Source organism: Scyliorhinus canicula, chromosome 21 (assembly GCF_902713615.1).
Source record: "Scyliorhinus canicula chromosome 21, sScyCan1.1, whole genome shotgun sequence".
NCBI lineage: Eukaryota > Metazoa > Chordata > Chondrichthyes > Carcharhiniformes > Scyliorhinidae > Scyliorhinus > Scyliorhinus canicula.
Window position 1 is genome coordinate 66,378,059 of NC_052166.1, and position 18,535 is coordinate 66,396,593.

General features: G+C 42.8%; 1 protein-coding gene across 5 annotated transcripts in view; it reads left to right on the plus strand.

Annotated features, from left to right (window-relative positions):
- sptan1 (spectrin alpha, non-erythrocytic 1) overlaps positions 1–18,535 on the plus strand; it is a 125,247-nt gene that overhangs the window by 23,726 nt on the left and 82,986 nt on the right. For all 5 annotated transcript variants that reach the window (XM_038782416.1, XM_038782418.1, XM_038782415.1 and 2 more), the window contains 13 exons: positions 1,485–1,625; positions 4,543–4,689; positions 6,021–6,154; positions 7,194–7,338; positions 7,863–8,017; positions 10,757–10,892; positions 11,750–11,851; positions 13,700–13,837; positions 14,068–14,178; positions 14,269–14,346; positions 15,147–15,302; positions 15,717–15,921; positions 16,403–16,584. In XM_038782416.1, coding sequence (XP_038638344.1) covers positions 1,485–1,625; positions 4,543–4,689; positions 6,021–6,154; positions 7,194–7,338; positions 7,863–8,017; positions 10,757–10,892; positions 11,750–11,851; positions 13,700–13,837; positions 14,068–14,178; positions 14,269–14,346; positions 15,147–15,302; positions 15,717–15,921; positions 16,403–16,584 — 1,830 coding nt within the window. The remainder of the gene's footprint in view (positions 1–1,484; positions 1,626–4,542; positions 4,690–6,020; positions 6,155–7,193; positions 7,339–7,862; positions 8,018–10,756; positions 10,893–11,749; positions 11,852–13,699; positions 13,838–14,067; positions 14,179–14,268; positions 14,347–15,146; positions 15,303–15,716; positions 15,922–16,402; positions 16,585–18,535) is intronic.

Sequence of the window (18,535 nt, forward strand, 5' to 3'; positions counted from 1 at the left end):
TGTTTGTATCATCCCGCTGGGGTGGAGCGGCACTGGTTTTTTTTGGTTTTTTTCCTTGACACCAGATTCTCTGCCGCATCGGGAACCCTGCTACTAGTCCCCCTCGATCTCATTTATTTAATTGCTGTCTGTTTGGATTTTGCTGTGTGTAAAGTGGCTGCCACATTGACTACACTTCAGAAGTACTTCATTTGAAGCATTTTGGGATGTCCTGATGTTATGAAAGATGTTCTATAAATGCAAGTTTTTCTTTAATGAGTTGTATAGCGAGTGACTATATAACTACTCCATCAACTTGTTTTAATTTTATAGAATTAGCCTCCTGACAGGAGAATTTCAGCTTGATTAGCGTCTGCCAGTTACCTTCTACAGTATAATATTTGTGCAAAACTAAAATGGGTATCGAAACCTGTGTAAACTGTGAACTTAATGTTTGATTACTTTAACCATTTTTATTTGTCTTGAATGCATCGTAGTATAGAACTAAGAATAGAACCTTCTGGTTTAAATTCTCCAATGCACTTTCAGGAAGCCTTTGTCAATTTATCAGTGGAACTAGCAATCCAAATTTGTGTTGTTTCACAGCCATATGCTTCCTTTGAAAGGATGTTTACTTTTGTTTCATCCTTTCCTAATCGATATAATAAACTGGCTGAGTTTTTTTTCTCTTAAAAAAGGGAGCATTGACCTAAATAGAGGTCTTTTAAAATTAACATTTTGATTGGATGTGGGCAGGATTCTCCATCCTGCCGCACTCGTTTTCTGTTGCCCCCCCCCCCCCCCCCCCCCCCCCCCCCAAGCAGGCAGCCGGATTCTTCGTCCCAGCAGCCGGCCAATGGGGTTTCCCATTGTGGGCACCCCCACCCGTTCGGGAAATCTGCGGGTGTGAGTGCGTTGCCGGGGAAACGTACGATGCTGCCGACGGAGAATCCAGCTGAGTGTGCTTCCATTTGTGGGGAAAAGAACAAAATTAAAGGCCATCGATACAAAGTAGCCACCAAAAAGTAATAGAAGGAATTCAGAAGAAACTTGTTTACCCCAAGTGGTGAGAATGTGTTCCCTACTACCACAGGGAACAGTTAGAGTGAAGATACATTTAAGGAGAAACAAAAAAGGTGTAAGAGGGCGAAGGGGATAGAGTTATCCTGATAAAGAGTTTGTTAAAGAAGAACAGGTGCTGGCTGGTATAGATCAGAAAATGTTGGCCAGGACGGTCTGGGCCAAAAGGCCTGTTTCTGTGTTGTATATTCAATGCAGTTTTATATTAGTTGTAGTTTAATGCAGAATATCAGATAATATACAAGTATTAATTATGGAAATAATTCAATTATTTATACCTATTAGAGTGCTAACTGTGGTAATTGTTTAGTGTTGCAAAAACATGACATCGTTTGTATTCGTTTTTATGTTCTCTGTACTTGTACTAGCAGTCAAAAAGCTGTTTTTCTTTTTTCTTTTTTATTTCTTTAAATCTTTCTTTCAAGACCCGGCTAGAAGAACTCCATCAACTATGGGCACGCCTGCTGGAGAAAATGAAGGAGAAGGGGATCCGACTCCTGCAGACTCAGAAGCTTGTGCAGTACCAGCGAGAGTGTGATGATGTCATGGATTGGATCAATGATAAGGTCCGCCATTTGTTTCTTTTTAAAAACTGTTTCCAATTTCGGTCCAATTTAACGTAGCCAATCCACCTACCCTGCACATCTTTTGGTCGTGGGGTTAAGGCCCATGCAGACACGCGAATATGCAATTCCACGGGGACAGTACCCGGGCCAGAATCGAATCCGGGTCCTTGGTGCCGTGCTCTCTTTACCCCCCCATGCCCTTCATTTGTTTCTAAGATGAGGATTGAGGTTTGTTAGCAGATGGTGATATGGGAAAGGAAGTGGAACTGATTGCCAAAATGGAAAACTATATAGCAATTTTTCCATACACACCTGCCTCCAGTAGAAAACTAGCAGGTTATCTGTACACATTGATATGTTTAGTTTCAGGAATACTCCAGGATAAAAAAATGAATATTTTCTAAGTTGAAATATAACCTCTTTTTTTTTGGACTAGGTGATTCAACTGCAGTTTCTTTTTATTTGTCCTTGGGATGCAAACGTCACTGGCAAACCCAATATTTATAGCCTTTGAGAAGGTAGTGATGAACCACTCCTTTTAAACTGCTGCAGTCCACATAATGTGGATTACTGCCACTTGCATCTATTTTATGTGGATTTCAGATTAACAACTGCAGAAATAAGAATGCAAATGAACAGACCCAGAAAGCCCACGTTCAAAATCCTGGAACTCCTTTCCTGACAGCACTGTGGGTTTATCTGCATGAGATGGACTGTAGCCTCAAGATAACTCATCATCACCACCTTAGGGTAATTAGGGAGGGTCAGCAAATGCCGGCGATGCCCACATCCCATAAAATCATTTCTAAAAACACCGTTTGCGGGTAAAAGTAATTTGTTTCTAAAAGGACAACTGTATCATTCATTTTGAGGAAATGCCAGCGCTGTATTTGATTATGGCTTGTAAGTTACAGTTGCAAGCAAAGATTTTGTTTATAACAAAATGTTAATGTTATTCCTGTTGTGTCTACCTGTGTCTGCGTGGGTCTCACCCCCCACAACCCAAAGATGTGCAGGGTAGGTGAATTGGCCACGCTAAATTGTCCCTTAAATTGGAAAAGGAAAATAATTGGATGCCCTAATTTTTTTTATTTTAATTTTAATATTCCTGTGGTGATGGGAACATTGAGATGCAACCACAACCCCAGCCAGGTATAATATAAAATTAAAACGGAAAATGCTGGAAAAACTCATGGCAGCATCTGTGCAGAGAGACCCTTTTGAGTCCAATATGACTGTTCTTTGGAACTCTTCAGCATTTTCTGATTTCCAGCATCTGCATCTACAGTATTTTGATTTTATTATCCCAATCCTATATTTATTTTTATGCTCCAAATTGAGCGGTGCTGAATTGCCTCTTGGTGTCCAAAGATGTACAGGTTAGGGGGATGGGGTGGAGAAGTGGGCCTAGGTAGGGTGCTCTTTCAGAAGGCCATTGGGATTGTCTGTTCCTGCTTGCAGACTCGATGGGCCAAATGGCCTCCTTCAGTACTATAGTGATTTGATGGAATCTCCTAATAGGCCCATTGCAAAACATAAATAGCACAACTTTCTATTAATAGAATTGCTTCACTTCTTCTCTACTGCGGTGTGTAATTTCCCCTGATATGTGCACGTTAGCACATGTACCAAAATTCCTTGCTATTAGAACCTACTTAATAGCTTTTGTGCTTAATACTACTGTTTGTTTTAAACTAATTTTAGTGCTAGTTATTACCTGTTCCTAAAAACAGGAGATTGAACTATTGTAGAATCAAAGCTATTAATCATGGCCATGATTTGTGTTTAGTATTTGATGTTATGCTTAATGTGTAGAGTAATTGGTAGCATTATGCATTAGACAACAATATGGGGCTGGATTCTCCGGCCATGCTGCGCCGGGAAAGCAGTTCGCCACAACTCAGCATGGCTGCTGATAGGCGGGCGACCCTGTTCCTGGGATCCACCCAGCTCGTAGCGGCTCGCAAGGTTCAACGCAATCTCATGAGACGTTGCAAGGTGTGAATCATGCCCACAATGGGTGGGATCAATTTTGAGCAAATCTGCATATTAGAGCAAGGCAGTAAGCCTTACTCTAATGTGCAAATTCCCGAGGTACCTGAGGCTTTGGGATTCAATCCCTTTGCTTCTCAGACTTCGGGAGAGCGGCATTTGGTACTGGTCCCCACAAACGGGGACCAGACGGAACAGCACTCATGGGGATCTCCAAGAGGATCGGAGGTCCCCAGCTATATGCCCTTTTGGGCAGGGTGGTGCTGAGAACACACGTTCCCCTTTCGGGCTCCTTATTCAAAGCGTGTCGTGTTCAATAGCCATGTGTTTCTCGGCACTGTGTGGCGGGAAACACTCGGCTAAACGCGCTCGCTCGGGGATTTGTTCCCTTTTGGGGAAAATCGTGCCCCATGTGTTTCTTGGCAGCTCCGTTCACTGGTGGCGGGATTCTCTACTTTTGCTACTTGTCAACGTGATTTTGCATTGAAGCCACCTCACGCCGCTGGGAAACCCAACGACTAGAGAACTCCGGCTATCATTTCTGCTGTAACTTCACAAACATACCCTTTCATTCGAAAATTCTCAGGAGGGCTATTTCACTTCAAATTTTGGTTTTGGCATCAGAGACCAGTTTATTTTAGTTAGCCACAGAAGTGCCTTTATAGCTTGCATTGGTATGTAAAACAAACCGTTTGGTTGTCTCTGCTTGAGAGGTTGAAACTGTGCCTAAACCTCAATTAGAGGGGATAGCCAATTTAACAGTTTGGCTCATAATTTTAAAACTAGGATCAGATGTTATATTTTGAGTCATCTTTTCCTTTCATTTGTGCTGCATAATAATTTTATTTTTATGGGTAAGGGGGAATTTTTTTCATATGCTTTATTTCACATCTAAAATTGAATTTCAATGTTTACCTCTATTTAGGAAGCTATTGTGACATCGGAAGAAGTTGGCCAGGACTTGGAGCATGTGGAGGTTTTGCAGAAGAAATTTGAGGAATTTCAGACTGATCTTGCAGCTCATGAAGAGCGCGTTAATGAAGTTAATCAACTGGCTGGAAAACTTGAACAGGTCTGAGAGCTTTTTAGTTCAGAACATATTCACATACGTTTTATAATATTGCTGTGTATAAATGGTGGACTACAACTTTGTATTAAAATTCCACCTGACTCTAAAGCAAAGCAGTGGAAGATTTCTGTTTGAGTTTGACATTTCATAACAACAACTTGGATTTATGTGGTGCCTTTAACATAATTAAATGTAAAGACCCTTCACAGCAGCAATACAAAACAAACGGTGAAGCTGAGCCATAAGGAGATCTTGGGACAGATGTCCAAATGCTTGGTCAAAGACGTAGATTTTGATGAATGTGTTAAAGGAGAAATGCAAGATAGAGAGGTGGAGGGAGGATATTGCAGAGCTCAAGTCCAAGGCAATAAACTGTTCAACTGGTTGGGAGCCAGTGGATCCTCACCTCTGCGTTGCAAGCCGACCTCTACGTTGGTGACAGGTCTGTCCTCTGCCATCCCCACCACCTCCAGGGCCCGTTCTTCATGGGGGTGAGGACTCTGATGTCTGGTGCCTGGCCGCCCCTCTGGTCCCCTCTCTCATCTGTTAGGCCAACTTCTCCTGCGGGGACACCAAGGAGGCATTGTTAGCTGCATGCGTCGTTCATCGAGGGTGGGGGGAGATGGTTTTTAGGGGCGAGGGGGGGGGGGGGGGGGAGGTATTGGATGTGCCAGAGCTGGGGCACAGAACGTGCTGGGCGTCCAGTACTAATCCACCCGGACAGCCAGTTGGGGGTCGTTGATCACCTTTTGGCACAGGCTGAATGCTGGTCCTCCTGGTCACACTCCCTGAGCTGATTGCCGCTGCCACTTCCTCCCAGGCAGCACTGGCTGCCCTGTGGCTGACCTTCGGGAGGACCGGGCATCTCGTCTGGTCTCTGTCCAACAAGCTCCCCGAGACGGCATCCCCACCCGAGTCATAGGACTGGTCTCCTCTCTGGCATGGCTGTGAGATGAGTGGTGTTCGCTCTATAAGAGCGGTTTGCTGCTCTCTCTTATTAGCAGGAGGCTGGTGAGCATGGGCCAGGCGAATCAGCCAACGGGACCATGCGTGGCGTGGAGCTCGTGGACCAATTATCGTTTTACAGTGGTGACTGCCTCGTTGGGTCGAGCATTGGGAAGCTCGCGGTAGTTCACGCTTGCTACTACATTTCGAAAGGTTTTGGTTAAATCGTGCTCTATATTTCAACCTTTGTATCTTGAATCTCTCCAGAATTTTACCCCATTATGTTTTATATTATGCCATGTGAAATGTAAAGTATTCTTGTGTCTGCATTCTGACCGGTTGGAAGGAGATCTGTTGTTACAAGATTGACGCTCTTTGTCCTTGTATAGGACAATCACCCTGAGCTGGTGCTTATCACCCATCGTCAGGATGAGGTGAATGCTGCTTGGCAGCGACTGAAGGGCCTGGTACAACAGCGGCAAAGCAAGCTTTTTGGAGCAGCAGAGGTGCAACGTTTTAATAGGTGGGTCAGTTGATTACTGTGAACTGACATGAGGAAATGCACTGAAAAAAGATTGACAAGAATGTGCTGAGTGTCTAGATAAATAAATGGATTTCCTAGATTGCAGAAGTTTTTTTTAATACAATCTTTATTGTCACAAGTAGGCTTACATTACACTGCAATGAGGTTACTGTGAAAAGCCCCTAGTCGCCACATTCCGTCACCTGTTCGGGTACACGGAGGGAGAATTTAGAATGTCCGATTCACCTAACAGCAGAGGTCTTTCAGGACTTGTGGGAAAAAACCGGAGCACCTGAAGGAAACCCATGCAGGCACGGAGTACGTTCGGACTCCTCACAGATAGTGACCCAAGCGGGAATTGAACCTGGGACCCCTGGAGCTGTGAAGCAACTTGTGCTAACCACTGTGCTCTAGTGCTGCCCTCTGTTGCTAATTTCTTTCTCGGAAACTGTACAAATGGCTGCATGCCATATTAACTTTACCCAGTTAGTTTTTTCAAATAAATTTAGAGTATCCAATTATTTTTTTCCCAATTAAGGGGGAATTTAGCATGGCCAATCCATCTACCCTGCGCATCTTCTGGGTTGTGGGGGTGAGACCCACGCAGCACGGGGAGAATGTGCAAACTTGAAGCCAGTTAGTTGTTGAGTCATTGCACACAAGACTTTTCAAATGTAGAAAATATCATTTAATTTTCCATCCTAGTCTAAATATGATTTTTTTTTTCTCATGTCGTCATCTCCGAATAGTCATTCATTGTTTCAAACTTCAGAATGCACATACAAACCACATGGCAATCCTTTTTTACTATTTTCAACTTGTGTTTAAATAATTTTACTGCATTGTCTTTAATAAAGTTTTTCTCAGTAAAATAGCTGAGTATTGAATGGAAATGAAAGGGAACGTTAGGTGTTTGCACTTGGGAAACGATGAAAAAGCATTGGGCTTAATTAATAACATGGCATAAAGGAGAACCTAAAATTTATGGTTTTCTGTGTGTTCTAAAATTGGACCTGCTAACGCATATTGTACTTGACAGAGATGTGGATGAGACAATTAGTTGGATTAAAGAGAAAGAACAGCTAATGGCATCAGATGATTTTGGACGCGACCTGGCTAGCGTGCAGACACTTCTCCGCAAACATGAAGGCTTGGAGCGAGATCTTGCAGCACTGGAGGATAAGGTAATACTTTTAAACTATGATAACTTCTATCTTTCAAACGTTTGCTTTCTTAGATTTTCAAAATGCCTTCTAGATTTCTGCAAAAAACAACTGATCTCTATAAAGCCTGGTACGTTCTTGGAAGAAGTGTCAGGTGTCAATGTCAACATCTTCAGAAAATATTGGTGTAATAATTTAAAAATTATGAAGGGCTGTGTTACTAATTTTTCCTCTTGGAAAGCATGATTTACATAGTCACTGAGGAGCTGTAGTAACTGCAATCCAAACTGGTAAATGTCATACAGTATATTAATTTCCAGTATTCTCTTTTCATAAGATTATGCAAGTGGCAACAATATAAAAGAGATATTTTTCCAGTATGTAAAGATAGTAATATGTTTGCAGCTTAGTGTAGGTCAAAGCATATGACCATAACAGCTCATTACAATTAATTGTTACTTGCAATACACACTATTTGTTGCTTCACAAACACGGGCTGTATTCACATTGATATCTTAACCTTTTTTCTTTTGCTTTTTGTGCAGGTGAAAGCACTGACTTCCGAGGCAGACCGCCTGCAACAGTCACACCCACAGAATGCAGTCCAGATTCAGGTGAAACAAGAAGAGCTCATTCAAAACTGGGAGCGAATTCGCACCTTGGCAGCACAGAGGCATACACGCCTTGATGACTCGTACAGGTGAAAGCAGAAGTGAAAGAGCCAGGAACTTGCATGAAGACTCGTATGAGAGCATTTGCATCTAGCATACAATTTATTAGTAGGGACACAGTTTCGAAACCTAAATAGGCCTTTGGGTGTAAAATCTGCATTTTCTAAAGCAAAGCTCAAATTGCCTCTGCAGCTGCAGAAGTGGTATTTTGACTTCTTTAACTAGCAAAATTTGACTGTAAATTCCACTTGGGTTACTTTTTTGTTTTGTGGACTTTGCTGACTGTGCCAGCATTTATTGCCCATCCCTGAGGTCATTTAAAAGTCAATCACATTGCTGTGGATTTGGAGTTACATGTACGCCAGACCAAGTAAAGACGACAGATTTCCTTCCCGAAAGGACATTAGTGAACCTGATGGGTTTCAATGGCATCTACAACGGTTTCATGATTACTTTTTTTTTTATCTATAAATTTTAGATTACCCAATTATTTTTTCCAATTAAGGGGCAATTTAGCGTGGCCAATCCACCTACTCTGCACATTTTTGGGTTGTGGGGGCGAAACCCACGCAGACACGGGGAGAATGTGCAAACTCCACACTGACAGTGACCCAGAGCCGGGATCGAACCTGGGACCTCAGCGCTGTGAGGCAGTTGTGTTAACCACTAGGCCACCGTGCTGCCCTGATGATTACTTTTTTAGATTTAATTCCAGATTAAAAATTTTTTTTTTTTTTTACTGAATTCAAATGTCACCATTGTGGGATTCAAACCCAGGTTCGCAGAGCATGTCTCTTGGGTCTCTGCATTACTAGTCCACTGCCTCCCCTAACATCAAGAGTTTAAAATCTAGGAGGTGCTAACACACAAGAATTCAGGGAAATGTTTTCATGCACATAATAAAGGTGGGTGGGATTTCCACTCCGCCAGCTGTGTTTCTCAGCAGCATGACGTTCACTGGCGACGGAATTATATACTCGCGCTGCTTGTCAATGGAATTTCCCATTGTAGCCACCCCGAGCCACTGGGAACCCTGTGGGCGGGGCTGGGTGCCAACAGGAAACATGAATTGCAATGACTGGAGAATTTCGGCATCACTACACTTGCTTCTGCTGCTGAAATTTTAATTTGTAACCCTCAGACACTTTTATTCCAATGTTTTTCTGGTTGGCCTCCCATCTTTCACCTTCCATAAACTTTGAACTTAACAAATCTTGTTGCTCTTAGTATACAGACTCACACCATGGGTGCGATTCTACATGCCTGCCCAGCGCACCTCCGGCTATTCCTGGAGAGTAAGGGGAAGAATCGCTAAATTCGGTCTGTGCCAGGTGTTGAACTGAGCGTGATGCTCCTGGCCCGTGGCACCCGACGCAACTTGACTCTCGTATTTAAAAGAGCCTTCAAATGTATTTAAATATGCTCAGCCCATTGGACGCCGGAGTCTCCTGGCTCCTGGGAATGACCGACCCGCAGGGGGCAGCATGAGGTTGGCAGGAATCACTACTGTTTCCAAAAACTGAAAACCAGTCTTGGTGACCACAATGGGCTTGGAGGCCATTAGAAACCCCGGGCGGTCAGAGACAGAACAGGGGCACTGCCACAAGGCGCCAATGAAATACCATGTGTAAACACCTACCCTTGAGAGGGGGGAAGGGTAGGTGGGAGATGGGTGACCCCCAACCCCCCCAATCCACTGATTGTGACCAATTCCTAAAGATAGAAGACAAAGGTGACCCTCCACCTCACTCCTGTTCACTAGCTGAAACTTTATAACCAGCAAAGATAACACTTTTCCCACCCAGATTCTATGCTCAAAGAACAAAGGAAAACAACATTCCCCAGCTGCAGAAGAGTAACCAAAGCCCAACACCTGTTGCAATACTTCAACCTCCTCCGGAGGCCATATATTTCCCATATTATTATTCCCGACCACCGTAACCCCCTTAATCCTAAACATACCCAGATACAAATTACAATTCAAAACCGTCCCCACTGGAAAGTCTCAATCAAATCCATTTAATCAAGTCCATACTCCATGACAAACGCCTCCACCTCCAAAGCTTTGTGAACATCTAAGGAAAGAACTCAGTCGGCTTCGGGCTCTCCACCCCCTGCGGCACCCCTCAATTCTGAGGTTCTGTCTCCTCGACCTGTTCTTCAAGTCATCGCCCTTTGCCCTCAAGAGTCTTGTTCCTCTAATCCACCGGCAACATCTGAGCTTCCAATGAGATGATTCAGTCACCATGCCGCGACAAGGCTGCCGCAACACCATCCAGCACCTCTCCATACTCCTTCATCGCCTCCGAGGTTTTATCCAGCTGCTCCCGAATCGAGCCAAGTGCCTCCTCTATTAACAGCTTAAGGGTTTCATTATCACCCTGCCCCTCGCAATGCTTTGCAAACTGTCTTCCAAACTCCTGCGCCATCACTCCAGTCAGCGTTTCCACCATGATATGAATAGCCACACACCAGGCCAGGCCCACTGCCTTTGTTTTGAAGGCTTCCTGGCCCAACCTTCTTCATAGTTTTCGGCATATTTTCATTGACAAATTTCTTATTCCATACTGTGGGCCAGTTTTGATAACCAAATTCCCCAGGAACCGGGTTTACAAAGTCCAAAAAACAAAGACCGTGGCGGGAGTTAACTTGCGCGCGACCTTCTTCTGCCTGTCGCCAGCGGAAGTCTGCTACAATGTTCTTTGATACTAGGAAATGTGATTTTGGATACTGCTCATCAGTGATAACATTGTTTATTTTCTTCCTAGACTGCAGCGTTTCCTGGCTGACTTCCGTGATCTTACCAGCTGGGTAACTGAAATGAAAGCTCTCATCAGTGCTGATGAATTAGCAAATGACGTGGCTGGAGCAGAGGCATTGCTTGACAGACATCAGGAGCACAAGGTGATTCTAGTCCTCTGATATCAAATCTGTTTGTGCAGGCATTTGCGTTGAGAGATTAGTAAAGTCAAATGAGAGGTTCATATCTAAGGTTCAAATCTAATGCAATACATTTGATTGGAAAATGTTCATTCCCTTAGGAAACAGAATGGGGCATATCAAACACTTGTAACTGAATTTTGTGTAGGAATCTGATTTGCATGTTTTGGGCAGTTTTATACCCGTTTTGGGCAGACTGCTTAATCAGTATATCCAGATCAATTTGACAAAGGGTCATCTGGACTCGAAATTTCTCATTTCTTTCCCCACAGATGCTGCCAGACTTGCTGAGATTTTCCAGCATTTTCTCTTTTGGTTTCAATTTTTATTCCTTGTTTATTGGGGCTCAAATTCATAAAACACAGGTGAAGAAGGTTCTGCAGTGCACAACCACAAAGGCGTACAATGAAGACCTAATCATGATTATGATAATGAATTGACGTTTTAAAAAATAAAAATAAAAAATTTTTTGACGTGGTTTTTAATAATGAATAGACGGGGCTTATGAAGTCTTCAGTTGCATTTGAATGATACGAGAAGCAAATATTTAAGAAAAGGTAGGTTCTTTACTCAGAATGGTTAGGGTGTGGAATGGACTGCCTGCTGTGATAGTGGAGTCGGACACTTTAGGAACTTTCAAGCGATTATTGGATAGGCAAATGGAGCACACCAGAATGACAGGGAGTGGGATAGCTTGATCTTGGCTTCGGACAATGCTCGGCACAACATTGAGGGCCGAAGGGCCTGTTCTGTGCTGTACTGTTCTATGTTCCATGTAACTCATGGAGATATGCAAATCTCAAATGCGTTGTTTTTTTTAGGGTGAGATTGATGCTCATGAGGACAGTTTCAAGGCTACTGATGAAGCAGGACAGGCCCTGCTCAGCGGTGGGCACTATGCATCTGATGAAGTCCGTGAGAAGGTACCTACACCAGTAATAAAACGTAAACATTTTTTGTTTAGTTCGTGACAACAAATCTTTTTAAAATGATGGGAATTCTGCTTGTACTTAAAATAACAAGAAACGTTGCAGTGTTTTTCCTTTTTGGATCGGAAAATGTTTTAGAAACAACTACCTGAATCTTTGTGAGCATAATTTAATCTGAAGCTGAATGAGAGAATTTGTCGACTGTTGAGGCCACTTGGGAATTTACTCAGTTTTAAGTAAAACCAGCTTATCCTTGTGGGATATTTTTATCCTGCCTACCCTCAAGGACTCTTGTGTTTCCTTTATCCATTCACTTTATAATGCTGCCTCCAGGACATGTACCTTTTTACAGCTAAGTGTAGATCAGACATGCCTTCTCCCAGGCCAGTGCTATTTTTGGTTGGCCATCTGAACAATCGCAATGGAAATGTCTTTTCTAGTTCATTCACTACCCTATAGGGAATGTCCAGCATCTTTACAGTCAACACACCCTGAACATTGCGGTTGTAGTTTGAAAAGAAGCCTCAACTGTTCGGTTTAACTTCAAAATATTCCAAGATGTTTGAGAGAGTTGAAGAGGTGCACGACCAGTAGGTGAAAGCTTTAGGGGCAGGATTTTTCGGATGGCAGGGCTTCTTGCTCTGCCACCTTACAGAGTCAGTGGGAACAAATCCTCACAACCACCCTGCTTCAGAGCTGCTGTCCAATCTGATTGACCACCAGGATTGAAACTACAACCGGTCCCCCAAGTCCCGCAACCAGGACTAGGTAAGTGTGAGGTCACGTGGGGAAGGGAAGGTAAGGCCTAGGAAAGGCAGCGTGGAGGAGGTTGGGGATCTTGACAGAGAGGCTGGGGGAAGAGCGGTCAGAATTTGGGTGAGGGGGGAAGGAGTGGTGTTCGGCGGGTGTGTGGGGTAGGAGTGGCTTGTAGCTGATGTGTAACCAGGCCCTTGAAGAAGGTGCCCCTCCACCTGTGGCCTTGGCCAAGCATCTTCTCGCCCTGAACATTTCCTGCCAACCTCATTAATTGGCTGCCTAAGGGCCTCAACTCGGGTGAGGACAGGTGGTATGCCCTAGGCCATGTCTTTTTATTTCTTTATTATTTCATGGGAAGTGATGGCAAGGCAAGCATTTGTTGCTCATCCCTAATTATCCTTGAACTGAGTGGTTTGCTTTGCCATTCCAGAAGGCAGTTAAGAGTCAACCACATTTCTTTGGTCTGGTCACATATAGGCCATATTGGTGAGGACGGCAGATTTCTTTCCCTAAAGGACATTAGTGAACCAGATGGGCTTTTATGACCATGGTTTCATACTTTTCATTAGACTTGTAATTCCATTTGCTGTGGCAGGATTTGAACCTGGATCCCCAGGGCGCTATCCTTGGTCTGTGGATTACTAGTCCAGTGACGATACCACTACACCACTTCCTCCCCAAGTCTGAATGACCAAAGTATTTTTGCTCGTCTATATGCAATTTTTTAATGAACGAACAATGTATCTGAAGTGAATTCTACATGGACATGAAGTGAAATTGAATTGAATGTTGGTTAGCAATATAACAAAATTCATCATTATTAATTCAGACGATCTACATCCCATTTTCCTCAGCTGCTCATGCCACCCCATATTTATCTGTGCTGAATTGCGACTAGGCATGACTATTTTGTTGACCCGGTATATATTATGGCCAAGCCCTTTCTTCCCCCATCCTACCAAGCTGAATATTGAAAATATTTGGATACAGCTATCTTTTAGATTTGTGTGTATTCACTTCCAGTGCTTTATGCCTTTTTGTATGTTGAAAATGATGGCTGTAAATGTTTGTTGATTCTTGTTTTAGCTTGGAATCCTTGCTGAAGAGAAGGTTTCTCTGCTAGATTTATGGGAACTCCGTAGACACCAATATGAGCAGTGCATGGATCTGCAGCTCTTCTACCGTGACACTGAGCAGGTGGACAATTGGATGAGCAAACAGGAGGTGAGTGTGTTTTAATGCCTCTGCCGTGTGTGTGTGTGATATATTAGTAGTCATTTAATCTTCTAATAACCTCTAATGCTGTCTCCAGCAATAAATACTGAGTCATTACGGTGTAAGACCTCCTTAAGATGTTATTCCACCTCTGGGTACCATTCCTGTGCAGGTAAATGTCATGGATTGCTATTATTTTCAGCTGAGAATAATTTTGTTTGAACCTTGCCCTTGCATAGGCGTTCTTGTTGAACGAAGACTTGGGAGATTCACTGGATAGTGTAGAAGCACTTCTGAAAAAGCACGAAGATTTTGAAAAGTCCCTTGGTGCTCAAGAAGAGAAAATTACGGTATGTTTGCTGAGGCTGTCCCATTTCCTCATAAATGTTATAACTACCTTCTGCTTTTCAATTTACAACCACTTTTCTTTCCTCATTTAGGCTCTGGAAGAATTTGCCACCAAGTTGATTCAGAGTGACCACTATGCAAAGGAAGATGTTGCAGCACGCCGCGATGCGGTAAATTTGAAGTGATTTGTATTATCAGCTTTTAAGTGTTTTTACTGATTTAAAAAAAAAAAAAAAAAAAATATTTTGATTTTATTTTTACTGTTAGTCACATTTTAATCCACGTCTTGTACAACCAAAGATACAGATCTGGTGCTTGCACTGAGTTTGATAAGCTTTATACTGCAGTTTCTGATTCTGAACTTCTTGAAATCTCATGCGCAAGGTAAAGTGGATCACTTTTTCCTGGGATAGACTGATTTCATTGGCACAGAAGGAAGCCATTTGTATCATCCTGCTTGTGCCTGCTCTTTGAAAAAGCTATCCAATTAGTTGTACTCCTGCACTTTCCCGCAAACCCTGCAATTCTTTCTCTCCTTTCAAATCATAGAAACCTCACCGTGCAGAAGGAGGCCTTCGGCCTATCGTGTCTGCACCGACCCTCTGAAAGAGCACCCTATACAGGCCCAATTTCCCTGCCCTACCCCTGTAATCCTACCTAGGGGCAATTTAGCATAGCCAGTCCATCTAACCAGCACATCTTTGGACTGTGGGAGGTAACCGAAGGAAACCCATGCAAACACTGGGAGAAAATCCACACAGTCATCCGAGGACAGAATCGAACCGAAGTCTCTGGTGCTGTGCAGCAGCAGTGCTAACCACTGTGCCGCCCAAGTCCTTTTTGAAAGTTACTATTGCATCTGCTTCCACCATTTTTCAGGTAGTGCGTTCCAGATCAGAACTCACTTTTTATATTTAAAAAAAAATTAAAGCCTCATCTCCCCTTCATAGTACCAACCTTTGTGTTACAGCTCCTGAGCCGTCGGAATGCTCTTCATGAGCGTGCCATGTATCGACGAGTGGCATTAGAGAACTCTTTTAGTCTGCAGCAGTTTTTCCGTGACTCCGATGAGCTGAAGAGTTGGATAAATGAGAAGATGAAAACTGCCACTGATGAAGCTCACAAGGTGAGGCTGTATCCAATGTTTCTGGGTGTAAATTATTGCATGCCTATAGTTCAATGCTATGGGAATTGAACAATTTTATGATTGTTTAAATCAATTCTTTTAACAATAGTGCTTCTGGCATCTTCACTGTGGAACACTTTGACCTGACAGGGATTGCACACACTTACCTGATTGGATATAAACTAATCTATTTAAATGGAATTTAAGTAAAATTTAAAGTTCATTTGTAAAGTTGGATTTTACTGGGTGTGCCACGCAAGTTCAAATTAATATGCTTTTTCTGAATTGAGTGAGTATAACTCCAAATAACTGTCTACTTAGTCCAAGCTTAAAATCTGAAGGCAAATTTATTAACGGATTAGTTTGAAATGTTGATGATACACTTGTAATGTCTTTCTTATTGATCTGGCCCAGGATCCCTCCAATTTGCAAGGAAAGGTTCAAAAACACCAGGCTTTTGAAGCAGAACTTTCAGCCAACCAGAGTCGAATTGATACTCTACAGAAAGCTGGACAAGAACTGATTGATGCTAATCATTATGCTTCGGATGAAGTGACTGCTCGTATGAATGAAGTCATCTCTCTATGGAAAAGACTGCTTGAGGCCACAGAAATGAAAGGTCAGGAAATAACAGATGTTTGTATGAATGAAATCTCCATGTCAAGAACAGCCTTGTCATTAACATTTTCAATAAAGCGTTTATTTTTGTGGTAACCAAAGGCACAGCAGAGAATAAATTCACTTTTGTTCCTCCTAAGGTGCGCTCCCAACCACTAAATTCCAAGATGTCAGGGGCCCTTCCATGTTTCTTCCAACTGGCTACTTTCTGTATATGGGCCCAGTTCATGGGATCTGAGAGTTGTTGCTCAGGCCAACATTTGTTGTTTGTCCCTAATTACTTTTGACAAGGTGGTGGTGAGCTGGCTACTTGCAGTCCATGTAGTGTAGGTGCAGCCGCAGTGCTGTTCCAGGATTTTGACCTAGTGACGCATGGTACACTAGCTACTACTGTGCACTGGTGATGGAGAGTGTGAGTGTTTATGGTGGGGATGGAGTAAAGATATTCTAGTCACTAATGTGAGCCTTTTGTTTGTACACAGGTATTAAACTACGTGAAGCCAACCAGCAGCAACAATTCAACCGCAACGTAGAAGACATTGAACTCTGGTTGTATGAGGTTGAAGGTCACCTTGCTTCAGATGATTATGGAAAGGATTTGACTAGTGTGCAAAACCTGCAGAAAAAACAAGCACTGCTGGAAGCTGATATTGCAGCGCACCAGGTATGGAAATAGATCATCAGAAATAGGAGCAGGAGTAGGTCATTGAGCTCATCAACCCAGTTCTGCCGTTCAGTTGGGTCTTGGCTGATTTTATTGTGGTCTTAACACCACTTCCCTTCACAGCTACATCTTAAATGGGAGACCCCTTATTTTTAAACATCCTTCCAGCACCCACTCTGTCAATCTCCCTCCAAATCATATGTTCTAACTATGTAATTTATTATTTCTCTTCCACCTCCTTGAATGTATTGATTTCTTTTAGGGGTATGGTTACATGGGCAATGGACATGCTTTGGTTCCTCAGCCAGATGCTCATTGTTATGTGTGAACTGTGGCAATGATCGTTAGCAGGCTATTCAATGTGAACAGTAAATTCCAATCCTATCCATATTTGTGCACCGTTCCTTCATTTCACCCAAGCGGTAGCCAAACTTGAACCTGTCCACACATGCTTATAGACAATAGGAGTAGGAAGTTTGGTGAATTTCCACTCTCCAACCTGAGAGTGCTGTTCAGCATCTCTACGGCTGTCCTAGCTAAGATCAGTTAATGTAGCATAGACCAGCCATCAAACCTAGGACCTTCCTGGTTTGAATTGTACAGACCAGGAAGGTCCTAGGTTTTATTGTCTGGTCCACCTATTGGTGCAATAGCCTCACTGTATGAGAACTTTTTAGGTTTGTTTTTATTGTAGGCAGTTATTGCATGAAGTCTGTTTTGACATTGCAGTGCAATTATTCAATGTTTTATTGTTTACTTAAAAGCCATGCACTGTATATCTTCTTATAAAAGGTAAACTTGTTTCTATGATCAATGTCAGTAAAATGAATTTGAATCCATTTCCGATAGTCGGTTTCCCCCATTTAGCTTCTGCAAATGGTTCCAGCAGTTGTCCCAAAATCGTTTGTGATGCTCAATGTTAATGAGTTCATGGGCCCCTTCAGTTGGATTTCTGGAGTTATTCCCTTTGTATTATTCTCATACAGGATTTTATTAAGGAGATTGGCTTGCAGCTCATAGGAATCGGTGCCAACACCAGCTGTGAGGAATTGGTGTCAACACCAGCTGTGAGGTTGGAAAGTGACTGAATCTGCATTTTCTCTTTGGGAGGAATAGTTTCCTCCTTTGGGTAACACCACACCCACAATGTCTTGGTTTGAACCGCATCTGTTCTGCAATATGCAATGTTCTGTGGAAATTATTTTTTATTCTTTCTCTGAATGTGGGCGTCACTGACTAGGCCAGCATTTATTACCCATCCCTAATTCACCTTGAGATGGTGGTGGTGGTGGATCACCTTGAACTGCAGCAGTCCATGTGGTGTAGGTACAGCTGCAATGCTGTTGGGAAGAGAGTTCCAGGATTTTAACCCAGTGACCGTGAAATTGTTCCAAACTCCTGACTTGTGCCTTTGTAGATGGTGGACAGGGTTTGGCGAGTCAGGAGGTGAGTTACTCATCATAGAGTTCCCAACCTTTGACTTATTCTTGTAGCCACATGGCTATTTATGTTGTGTTGAAATAATCGGCTCAGTTTAGTAAGGGCCTGCCAATAAAGGTTAGCAAATTTGAGCTGGGATCCAGCTGCTTCTCTGGAAACTAGTAATGCCAAAATAAATAGTGAAATATTCTTTCACTTTGTACTGGTGGCAAATGGGTAAGCAGGGGGGAGGGAGCATAGACCCTTGGTTATTACTTGAACGTAGGAGTAAGTCGAAGTGTTTTCATACATGGTTATTACAACATATGGTTATGCAATATCTTTAATCTTATTTAAAAGAGAATCAAGTATTTGAAAATGAAGACAGCAAGTACAGAAAAGGGCAGGAAAGTGGCATTATATTGGATTGCTCTGGGCAAAGAGCTAGTACGAGATTGCTGTGATGGGATGAAATTCAAGTACTTGCCCTGTGCCGTATCATTCTAAGAATTTCTACTGCTTAGTGCTGTTT